The 12,104-nt window shown below is 42.0% G+C and overlaps 1 protein-coding gene across 7 annotated transcripts in view; it reads right to left on the bottom strand.

Moving 5' to 3' along the window:
• Window positions 1-3,014: 3,014 nt before the first annotated feature.
• The window catches only part of Trim2 (tripartite motif containing 2), a 155,795-nt gene continuing 146,705 nt past the window's right edge, over window positions 3,015-12,104 (bottom strand). For all 7 annotated transcript variants that reach the window (XM_076574319.1, XM_076574323.1, XM_076574324.1 and 4 more), the window contains exons 9-12: window positions 11,384-11,552; window positions 10,212-10,282; window positions 6,120-6,260; window positions 3,015-3,682 (exon numbers count right to left, since the gene is read on the bottom strand). In XM_076574319.1, the coding sequence (XP_076430434.1) occupies window positions 3,530-3,682; window positions 6,120-6,260; window positions 10,212-10,282; window positions 11,384-11,552 (534 nt within the window). In that variant the 3' untranslated portion in view covers window positions 3,015-3,529. The remainder of the gene's footprint in view (window positions 3,683-6,119; window positions 6,261-10,211; window positions 10,283-11,383; window positions 11,553-12,104) is intronic.

Below are 12,104 nucleotides of genomic sequence, written 5' to 3' on the forward strand. Positions count from 1 at the left end.
AATACTCACCAAAAACTTCCCTCTTCCCTTTTCAGGAGCTGGTGAATAGAGAGGCTGTCATAGAGTCAGAATGCACACCGGGACTTTTCCCATTTGAAGTGGTCTACAGATGACCTGGTGCTGGTCTGCTCTCTCCAGTTTCCTCCGTAGGTATTACCAAAGCATTTATGCTAACCCTTTCGAGTGAGGCTCCATATACCTGGTAACGTACTGCTCTTCCAGTTCCTTCCCTGTGAGGACTTACATACCCTGTACACGTAGTGGGAGCAGGTATGCAGCAAGTGCATGGACCAGGCGTACTTATTGCCTCAAATTTTGTCACGTTTAGGAGACTCAGGGGCTTGTTTAGTCGTGGAGACTAAAGTTTCATCAAAATCTTACACGTCGTTAAAAAACTGACACACAGTCCTAAAGGCTTTCTAGTAGTGTGTTTCTGGATGGTCAAGTGACTCCCTACCACCCCGTGTCCAGCAGGGGAGGTTTATGTTGGAGAAGACACACTGTCATTAACCTATAAAACCTAACTGAAGCTATTTTTGTCCTTAGTGCCCAAGGGAAATTTGAATGCTTATTTTCTCCGTGCTATGTATCATGAGTGTGTAACGGGTTCTATACAGTTGGCAGAGATAAATAACAGTAACAGCAGCCTAGAACAAAAAAAGCCACTTAGTCCTAATAATCCTTCTTAGTTTACCAGAAACCATTCCCATCAAACGAGACAAGATTTCATTTCGATCTTGTCTATTTGTGTCTTAGCAGCAGCACTTTCCCCCAAAAAGTATGCTTACCATGAAGAAATACAGTAAGTGCACACACATACCCAAATGCAGAATGTAGTGTTTGCTGGAGTGCCCACAGCGGGTGCTTTAGTAGCCGATGGTGAAACAGATCTAAATTAAATGTTCTTTCATTCCAGTTTGTACCAATATTCATGTATTTAAAAGACACCTTAATTTGTATTATTTCCTACTGAGATACCAAGCCTGATATGATATTTTATATATGAGACTGATTGGTTTATGAGTTAATTTCTCAGGTCACAAATAGCTCAGTGTTGCACAAAAAAAAACTCATTCCGTAAATTCATTTTCAAATTAATAGTTGCAATCTGAAGGCACATGTCAGTTGTAGAGCATGTGCCTAGCATGTCTGAGGCCCTGGATTCCATTCCAAGAAAAACAAACAAACAAACAAACCTGTGGCAAACTCTTTGAAAAAATGTTTTCTGCTTGTGAAAATTAACTAAAATTAATTTACTCATAAAAAAAAAACCCTTTCTTTTAAATAGCCCAGAAATAATCTGCAGGTAGACTATTAATAAACAGCACTACAAAATCCCCTCGCCAGAATATAAGCTGTAAGAGGACAGAGATGCCTGTCTCTCTCACACATTCCTCAGGTCCCAGTGCCTAGATGCATTCTTGGCCCCTGGTAGGAAGTCTGTAGATACAAATATTGAAGTTCATGCTGAATACTTGGGCTGCAGGAGCAGCCTAGCTATAGAGCTCTTGCTTAAGTATTTCTGAGGCCAAGGGTTCCATCCCCAAAATGAAGAAAAAAAAAATTAAAACATAAACTCAAAGGCTTATTCCATGGTATTCAGAAGCAGTCTTAATTTATCACTTCTTAAACTGGTATTGAATTTTATGTCTAATCTCAGACAGGCTTGAATTTTTAAAACTCTACAGAACTAAAATAATAACAAGCTAAATCCAAATGTAAGTCTTCTGAAAATAAAGTCCGTCCGTCCCCCAGATGTTGATGTGGACATAATAAATTAAATAGATCATTGGAGGTAGCTAGATTTCCCGTCTAAATTTTGTAACACTCCTGTATCAAGAACATTAGAATTTTAAGATAACAAGCCATAAACACCGTCATATGTATGTAAGGGAAGTGTTTTCTTACAGTAAATATCTAAGGTGCTTTCAATGAAAGAAATCCCAAAGCCATCATCAAACACATCAAACACAACTTTCCTGTTTGGTAGAACTGAGTAGAAAAATCCGTCAGTGGAAACAGACCATGTCTTATTTTATAGTATCCATGACAGGTAATGTTTCTCAAAAAATGCATTTATACTTAAAGGTAACTCAAACTCAGTTTTTCAAGACGTCTTTTTCTTTTGTCTTTCTTCCTTTTTTTTTCTTTCTTTCTTTCTTTCTTTCTTTTTTTTTTTTTTTGAAAGCAAAAGAAGGCCATTTGCTGCCTGGAAGGCGGGCATCACCATCATGCTGGAAAGTGGCAACGTTTACACTCGCTGTGGGGCTCCTTTCGCAAGGACGGCTTCAGATTGCAGCAGCCAGGGAATGTGCTGAAGGATGACTGGGCAATGCTTCTGTCTGTCAGAGTGCTGCCCATTTCCACACACCAAGGATTCAACTATATATATATATAGACTTATATAATATGTATAATACATTTCTATCTTACCCTAACCATGTATACTTGTCCCTTAATGCCTCTACTATTCATTAAACAATGATAAATAACCATAACATGCCCATACCTGTAATGCTCAACAGAACTTTGGTAACACTTGCTCTCTAAGGGGAAATCATTAATCAATCACATGCCTTTGGTTCACACCATCTTGTCCTCCAAAGGGCTGCTTATGGCTCTCTGTCCTAGGACACTGGCGTCCGACTACATGTGCTGACATTCTGCAGGAGGTAAAGCTTTCGCTTTCGTGATGTGGAAGAGGAAAGACATGTGAACACATGGCGCATGAACATGAGTTCTCTTGGTTACATTCCAGTGTGTGGATCTGAGGCTAGCAACCAAAGGGTCCCCCTTGCTTTTGCCATATGCCTTCCAAAGCATCGGGAATTTCAGGCTTTCCTGAAAATATATTTCATTTTCTGATGCAAGGTGAGCAGAAAGAGAAGGTAAGGAGAACACACAAAAAAAGATCTTTGATCAAACCCAGAAAGGTTGGGAAATTTGCATTGATTCTGATGGGCTCAACTCAAGAGGGCCCTGAGTCAGAGCTGGGAGGATCTTGCAAGACAGCCTTAGAGTTTTCTAAAGTCATTTATATATGGTTGTTGATAACCCAAAACAAAAAATGTCATCAGAGTAATAACATCTACTGTAAAAGTGAGGTTAGAAGGTCCCTTGGGTCTTGTGACCGAAGTTAAATAAAATAGGTAACTACAAGTTTTGTTCTTGGAAGCTCGATGCAAAGGCTTACCATTCATTCACTGGTCAACAGATATGCTAATTCTTTTTAATGTCTGATTTGCAAAATTAGTTTAACTACATAAATCCCTGTCCTATGAGCCATAGTTCACAGGTGTAAAACTTTGCAGTTTGTATAGATTCAATAGAAGAGATTCTTTTTAAATCCTAAAAGTGAATTACGGAAATTGGATAAGCAGTTTTTAAGGAAATTGTTACATTCAGAAATAACCTTGGAAAGTTCACCAGAGGTTCTTCCTAGTATGAAAAGTCCTATTGTAATCTGGTCCCACATTGAAAACTCTGTTCCAGTTTCTAGTGCAAGACCTCAGTGCAGGGCTGTCCGCTGTTACTGTAAGTACCGATAGACCTTGAAACAGTGGTTTCCAGAGTCTGCAACCACAACATGGCCATCTGAAGTTAGGGCCAGGCCTTGGGGGCCGTAGAGGGGGTCAGCTGATGTGTTGATATAGGACAAAAACGATCCACTCCCATCAAAAACCTGCACAAACACAAAATCGGAGCATCATGAAAGTTACACATGCCAAAGAACGTGCATTTAAAAAGCATGTAAAGAACCTTCTGGGTTTGTCCAGGCTGCTGCACACACACACAATATTTGATGGTTAACCTTGGTTGTTTATTTGGTTGGATCTGGAAACAGCTATGAGATGGCTTCTGGGAACATCCGTAAGTATATTTCCTGAAAAGTTTAGCTGGGGTGGAGGGGAGGATGTAACTCTCCCTCAGCATGAGCAGCAGCACCTCCTGCTGGTGGCATAGGCAATAAAGAGGTCTGAGAGAGAAGTTACTGCTTCTGCTCTGGCTGGTAAGTGCATCTACCTCGTTGTCGCGGCCACCGCCTCTGCTCACATTGGAACTCAGCTTCTTTTTTGTTTTTTAATTTTTGTTTTTGAGACAGGGTTTCTCTGTGTAGCTTTGACTGTCCTGGAACCCACTCTGTAGACCAGGCTGGCCTCAAACTCAGAGATCCTCCTGCCTCTGCTTCCTGACTGCTGGGTTTAAAGGCGTGTGCCACCATTGCCCAGCTGGAACCCAGCTTCTTGAGCCTTCCAGCACAGGCTGAAGAAGACCTGAGGGTCTCTTAGAATCTTAGAATCCTCTAGGCCAGTGGTTCTCAACCTTCCTAATGCCGCGACCCTTTAATATAGTTCCTCGTGTTGGGGTGACCTCCAACTATAAAATTATTTAATTGATACTTCATAGCTATAATTTTGCTACTGTTATGAATAATAATATAAATATCTGATATGCAGGATATCCGATATCTGACCTTCAAAGAGGTCTCGACCCACAGGTTCAGAACTACTGCTGCAGGGTCTAGAATAGGCCCTAGTTGCCAGATTGGGACCGCTGAGGCAGCGGCCTGGTAGACTAAGAAGGCTACCATTTCTTGGTCTCTCTAACATACATACGACTATGGCTGGACTCACCCACCTGAGGCATGGAATCCAATGTAATAAGTCCCTTTGTGACATGCACTCAATGCATGTGCTCTGTCCTCGTGAGGACCCTAGCACACAACCTTTGGCTCCGTTTACATTTCTCTTGTTTTCTCCCCTGCTCCCTCCGTGACTGGAGTCACTGACATAGAACTTGTGGGTTGTACATCTTATATTACTATAGCGGTCACGTGTGCAATGACAAAACCGAGATTTCACTTTCCCTTGTTGAAGTCTATAGTTCACTGTGCCCATCTGTGGAGGCAACAGCTTAAAGTTGCCTAGCTCTGAGAGTCCATGTGGTTCTGCTGTGTTGAAGTAATAGGCACAGATCAACCTACAACATTTCCTCTTTTACAAGTTCCCAGGTTGGCTTCTTTGGACCACTATGTTTGGCCCACTTGGAGTTTTAAGAAGCAATGTAAATAGGCAGATGCCATGAGGCCACAAAACACAAACAGCATTGGTGGACCTTTGTAACTTGCCTAGCTCCTGACTTTTAAAGTATCGGACTCTCCTACCCACCAGGATGAGAACAATGATAGAGATTTCATGAGTCACTCTCTCTTTTGAGACAGGGTCTCATGTAGTCCAGGCTAGCCCCAAACTTGTTATGTATTCAAAGATGACCCTAAGTTGCTGACCTTCCTGTCTCAACCTCCCATGTCAACGCCACCATGCTTACTCAGTCCTGGGAATTGAACTCAGGGCCTTGTGCATACTAGACAAGCATTCTACCAACTGAGCTACATACATCTTCATCCCAGAATGTCTCTTTTAATACAGAATTCTGTTCGGGTAATTAAGCAGTACGTATGTGTATATATATATATGAAATAAAAGCATGTTGCATCATACTGATACTCTCAATTATTTTCTTTCAACTGTGTGTTACACAGGGATTCATAGCCAGCTTTGGTTACATAGTGAAACTATGTCTCAAAGAAAAGGAAAACTATAATATAGTAATTATATGTGTAGTATACCCATGTATATATTTGGTTTGAAGTCAGTCAAGCTGGGCTTGAGCTCTCTACATAGAGGAAAACAACCTGAACTTCTCCTTTCTTCCTCTGCCTCCCAAGTGCTGGGATTAAAGGCGTGCGCCACCACCGCCTGGCAATTACTACTTGTTGCCTGTGTTCACAATTAAGAAAAATAAGTCTTCACTTTCAGATTAGTAAAACATCCAAGCAGTACTTTTGTGTTCAAAGGCTCTCTTGAATCCTATCTATGAGCCCTTTAGGGGTCTGAGGAGAACAACATTCAAACCAAAAAAATAGCACCGAATTAGAGAATTCTACACTAATGATGTCACCTTCCGTCTACCTTTCCATTGAGAGTGTTCGGTCCTTCACATGAGATTATCTACAGTGTTATGACTTAACCAAGGAGGAAGAACATCCTAGGTCCTGGGATGGGCAACTTTTCACTGTTAACCATGTGGCCATCTGCACTCCTTAGCATCTAATGTACCTGGATCCTGCTGTTGCCCCAGTCCGCCACAATGATGTTTCCATTCGAGTCCACCGCTACTCCTGTTGGCGCATTAAACTGCCCGTTTCCTTCTCCATTGGAGCCGAACTTCAACATGAATTCTCCTTCCTGATTAAATACCTGTACGAAATATCGAAAGACTCTTTTATTTAAAATAGCTGACCCCAACCGTATTGTTTAAAAAATAGCCATCTGAACAAGCTATTTATAACAGGTCCTGTGACATGAGAAGTCTGAGAAAAGTGGTCTATAGACTAGACTCCTGTCACTTGTGGTTCCCAAATCATATGTAATCTCATTTATTATTTATTAAACAACTCTTATTTTTTTCTGCCATTTACAATTGGTTACTAAGTATTTGTATTATTTTTATAAATTACAAGATACTATAAAAATATAAGCTATTATGAAGAGATCTGGAAATATTTATTTTTAAACAATACTAAATATTATTCTATTTTCAAATAAGTAGCTTTATTGACTGAATAAATAAAAATTCAAGAATAGATACTACATCTCTACAGAAGAGATTGTTATTCAGTTTGGATAAAGTTTTTGTTAGGCCAAATATTCATGATTTATTATCGTTTTACTATAGCAACATAATGTCGTACTTAGAATGCAGGCATTTATGTGTGTCAATGTGTGCACAAATATACAATGGCCATGGGTGAAGAATAACAAGGATCTATTTCAGAAGGTATTCTAGTTAAAATGGAGAGTTTATAAATTCTAAAGCCACCACGATTAGAACCAACAGAGGCTATTCCAAGTACAGGATAAACAGAACTCTTAAGGAAATGGTCTCGTGCCTGGTGTGATTATCACTGGGTTACTGTGGTTTACTGAATGTTCTTTTTTTTTAGGGGGAGGTGTGTGTGTGTGTGTGTGTGTGTGTGTGTGTGTGTGTGTGTGTGTGTCTGTGGTTTTTCAAGACATGGTTTCTCTGTGTAACATCCTTGGCCGTCCTGGAACTCACTTTGTAGCTCAGGCTGATCTCAAACTCACAGAGATCCTCCTACCTCTGCCTCCCGAGTGCTGGGATTAAAGGTGTGCACCACCACACTCGGCTTTACTGAATGTTCTTATTACTAGTGATATGCTATACCTATCAAATAATAATAACATTGAACACATTTAATTAAATACACTAATGTATTTAATGACAACACTATAGTAAACAATTTCATCTTGATGTTTCAGATGGTACTTAATGGCTCTGAAATATTCCTGGGATGTTATTGTAAATATCCATTATGGTGATGCTTAGATGTATGAACGTATTAACTTACAAATCAAGAAGTGTTATGGGGGCTGGAGAGATGGCTCAGAGGTCAAGAGCACTGGCTGCTCTTCCAGAGGTCCTGAGTTCAATTCCCAGCAACCACATGGTGGCTCACAACCATTTATAATGAGATCTGGTGCCCTCTCCTGGCATGAAGGCACACATGCAGTCAGAATACTGTATACATATAAATAAATAAATCTTTAAAAAAACAAACAAACAAAAAAAGAAGTGTTATGGTCAGGGCACCTTTAAAGTAAAGGTTGCTCACACTTGGACCTCAGGAGGTTCACAGCTCTGAGCACAGACCTGATCTGAGGATGACCTTAGAGTCGTCTTTGGCTCCTTAGAAACAAGCACAGCCAGCTCTTGCTAACACGCTAGGTTACAAATGCCAGGGTAGGCTGGGTATGCAGCAGGACAGCTAAGTGGCACAGCACTTGCCTAGCATGTATGGAAACCTGAGCTTTATCTTCAGCAATAAGAAAAAAGAAGGAAAGAAATGAGAGAGGGAATGGAGGGGGGCAGGAAAGACGGGGGAGAAGGGATAGGAAAAAGAGGAAGTGTTGAAAAGGCTTCCTCGATTCTTAGTCACGTAGCCATTTTTACACAATGCTGTAGCTTTAAATACAATGAGCAGGTGTTTGTGTTGGTGAAGACACTGTTATCCTATGCTCCTTCCTTTATTGATTTCTGCACGTGATCTTGGTGGTCCTTGCTTGCTTTTTTGACCCGGCATATTTTTCTTGGCACAGGTGCATCTACTTTATATTGGGATAAAGAATGCTTTATTTCTGTTGTTTGTTTGACTTTTGTGTGTGTGTGTTCATTGAAGACAGGCTAGCTTCATATGTAGCCCAGGCTAGCTTCAAGTTTCCGACCCTTCCTGCTCCTGCCAACCCCTCTGCCTTCACCTCGAGAGTGCTGGGAATTGCAGGGCATGCACACCGTGCCTATCAGGCTTAGTTGTCTTGTGATTAAAACAAAATCCTTGCGGTACCTCAGCTCCTCTGCATTTTGCTTTCCTCGGTCGGCCTTAGCTACCTGTAACTGTGGCAGGGAAGGAAGTGGGAAATTCCAGAAATAAATCACAGTTTCAAGTAGCGCCTACAGCAGGCTGCTGTTACAACTGTTCTATTTTATAATTAGCTATCACTGTTAATTGCGGCTATTGGACCTCATATGTGTCTTCAGAGGTCCCTGTGTTGAAGGCCCCCTCCCCCACATGCAGGGATGCTTGCTCAGAAGTGGACTTTCCAGGAAGTGAGTGGATCCTAACGCTCAGACCTCATCAATGGACTAATTTGCTGACGGGTTCATTACTGAATGGACTAGTAGGAGGTGGCAGAAACTGAAGGCAGCCTGGCCTGTCGGGAGGAAGTAGGTTACAGAGGCGTGCTCTTGGAGGACAGAACTTATCCCTAGGCTCTGCCTCAGCCTCTCTGCAGCTTTGTTTCTGCAGGTGACTATGACCGAAACTCTGAGACCATGAACTGAAGGACACCTTTGCTTGAAGTTGTTATTCTGTGGTATTTTATCACAGCAAGAGAAAGCTGACACAATTGCTTTTTGTATCGTATTTATGAATTAAACTTTATCACAAGTATGCATGCACAGGAAAAATATAGTATCTATAGAATCCCGACTGTTTGTGGCTATCTGTGACTTCATATCCACTAGAGGTCTTAGAATGTATCCCCCCAATTACATTGTAGAGCAGGTTGCTAAAAAATATTTAAAAAAAAACTATAGTAGACTACTTATTAACTCTGATTTATAGATTTACATTTACTAAGCAAGAATCACCTGAATTGGGGCTACTGTTAACTGCTCTAACATGGGAAACTGAACCCACACATCCATGCAACAGCTGTCAGAGAGAAAAAAATAAAGCAAATTTTTTGCTATGATGCTCTTAAGATGAAAAGTGAGCTTAAATAATTATAGTAGCACCTCTATATCCTGAAACTATCACTTCTAGAACTTTAATAGTTACAAACATTTTATAGTTTATGCTTCCCAGCTTATGTCATTTAGTTACTCACACATTTCTCGGAAGAAGGCAGTCTAAGAGCTGAAAAAATTTTTATGGCTTTGCTTTTTGTATGTGGATGAAGTTGTAGTTTAATAACATTGGCATCATTTTTTTTAAAGATTAATTTATTTATTATGTATATAGAAGAGTGTGCCAGAGCTCATTACAGATGGTTGTGAGCCACCATGTGGGTGCTGGGAATTGAACTCAGGTCCTCTGGAACAGTAGTCGGTGCTCTTAACCTCTGAGCCATCCCTCCAGCCAGGCATTAATTCTTTCCTGATCTCAAAATCCTGCTCCTGCTGACTATCACCCCCACTTCAAAGTTTCCCCTAACCGTCATGAACTGTGGTTCCTTCATCTTGGTGCAGGGGATTGAACCCAGCACCTGTAACATGATAAGCATGTACTGTACCCTGCAGCTGCATCCCCCAGGCCTCAGGAAATCTCCTCCTTCTGGAAATACAATGCACTACTGCCGCCATTTCTGTGCATTTCCCGCGTCGCTACCTGCCTTGCAGTTTGGTTACTTAAAGGGTTTTCTTTCTTTCTGGAGTCAGTCAAGGCTGATAACTAGGAGTCCTTCCACATCCTGAGACCAGGCCGGTTTACACAGGCTCCCTGGAGCAATGGGCAGGCAAAGCTTTGAGGCCACTGTGGGGCTCAAACAAGAGTTGTGTGCATCATTTCCAACTAGACCCATTTCTCTGTGAGAGCAGCTCAGAGTTAACGAGTTAACGCTGAACAGTACCTTGACAGAATGATTGTGGAAATCGGTAACGATGATCTCATTATTGCTATTGACAGCGGCAAAATGGGGACCTGCAATAAAATAGGGGTGGGGGGAAACACATGAGGGTCCCAACAGCAAAGATGATTCCAACACAGCGGGTGCTGCAATGCAGCACAGGGTGAACACATTGACGTAATTAAGAAAGGGCAAGGAACCGGAGTCCCAATCCCCGGACAAGCACTCAGCCAGACATCCAGCCCCAGGGAAGCGGGGTTCTGCACGCTTCTAGACCTGTGACTGTCCGCTCTGGCCTCTCCCCACCAAGGGCCTAAGTGGGGCAGCCCTAAGGAAGTAGGATAAACAGGAAGTATCCTCGACCTTTCTCTGTACCACCCTCTGTAAGCCATACCCACTACCTCTTGCTTTTTGCTAAGCGAGGGAGTCCTACAAAGAAAAACATGGTCATTCTCAGCTCTGGGAAAGAGGCTCCAAAATATAATTTTTCTACTGGGGGGGGGGGAATGAGGCGAAAATCTGCATTGTATAATACTGAGTGACTGTTCAGAATCTGGGCCAGACAAAGGAGAGACTAAACCCACGGAGAGAAGATGCCAGCCAATGCGAAATCCCCGCAAGCATCCTTTGAAAAGGAAAATCAATGGACTGTGCTCAGCCTTTTCGTGCAGATGTGCACATCCAAAAAGCTTGTGATTGCAAAGTTGCACAGAGCGAAGTAAAAAAGATTGTCTTCGCTGCTCTCAGCAAAGAGTCCACGCTCCCGTCCTCCTATAGTAACCAGCAAAGGGGAAATAAAGCCCATCCTGAGACTCATTAAAGGAAACTGCAGCCATAGGAAACAGCCACTCGCTGTTCTTCAAACACCTGTGTTTTAAAAAAATAGTTTATTTTAAAATGTACTATCTTACTTAATACACATATTTGAAAATCCAGTGTCTGCTGTGTGAAGAGCAATCGGTAAAAGATCGTACAAAGGTTGTACTCTGGACTGAGCCTTCTCAGGACAACTGGGAAGTGTCTACCTTGCTTCCGCTTTGGTCCCACCCCCAGAATTCTCCCCCAAAGCCAGCACGCACACCGGGGACGGGGCATCTTCAACATGCTCAAGTATCATGCAAGTGTGAGCAAAAGAGGCATAGAAAAGGGGGTTTACATATTACCATCGAGTGTACCTGCAAACTGCCTGTCCCCATTTCCTCGGCTACCAAACCTGGTGACTATCTTCCCGTTCGGCTGGAAGATGAACACGCAGCACGCCTTGTTGTCCACCACAATAATGTGTCCGTTGCGGTCCACAGAGACTCCTTTGGGCCCCATCAGTTTTCCCGATCCAATTTTTGTCTGTTAGAAACAAGTGCAGAAACTGAATATGGACGTCGAAGTTCAAAGCATTACCGAACCAACCTGAAGCTAGTTAGTTGTTATCTTAGAAAATCGTTTGCTCGAATGTTCTCAGTACCGCGTAGAACAATGTTATCTCCGTCCCAGAACATCTGCTACTGGCATTTATATAAAACTTTTTTTTTTTTTTTTTTAATTTTTCGAGACAGGGTTTCTCTGTATAGCTTTGTGCCTTGCGCCTTTCCTGGATCTCGCTCTGTAGACCAGGCTGGCCTCGAACTCACAGAGATCCACCTGGCTCTGTCTCCCGAGTGCTGGGATTAAAGGCGTGCGCTGCCGCCACCACCGCCCGGCTATAAAGCCTTATTTTTAAGAAGCATTTGCCACCAAACTTGGGCCACAGTACCCTTCTAAATGGACAGTTGGTGAAAGATCACATGTCTAGAGAAAGACATGTTTGCTCCTGCTGCTTGCTTCCAGCACATCTGAAGTTGCACTGATAGATTTCCTCACTCTCTTTAACCTTAAGATTCCTGATATTTTTTCTAAAAA

This window comes from Peromyscus maniculatus, chromosome 6 (genome assembly GCF_049852395.1).
Source record: "Peromyscus maniculatus bairdii isolate BWxNUB_F1_BW_parent chromosome 6, HU_Pman_BW_mat_3.1, whole genome shotgun sequence".
Taxonomy (NCBI): domain Eukaryota; kingdom Metazoa; phylum Chordata; class Mammalia; order Rodentia; family Cricetidae; genus Peromyscus; species Peromyscus maniculatus.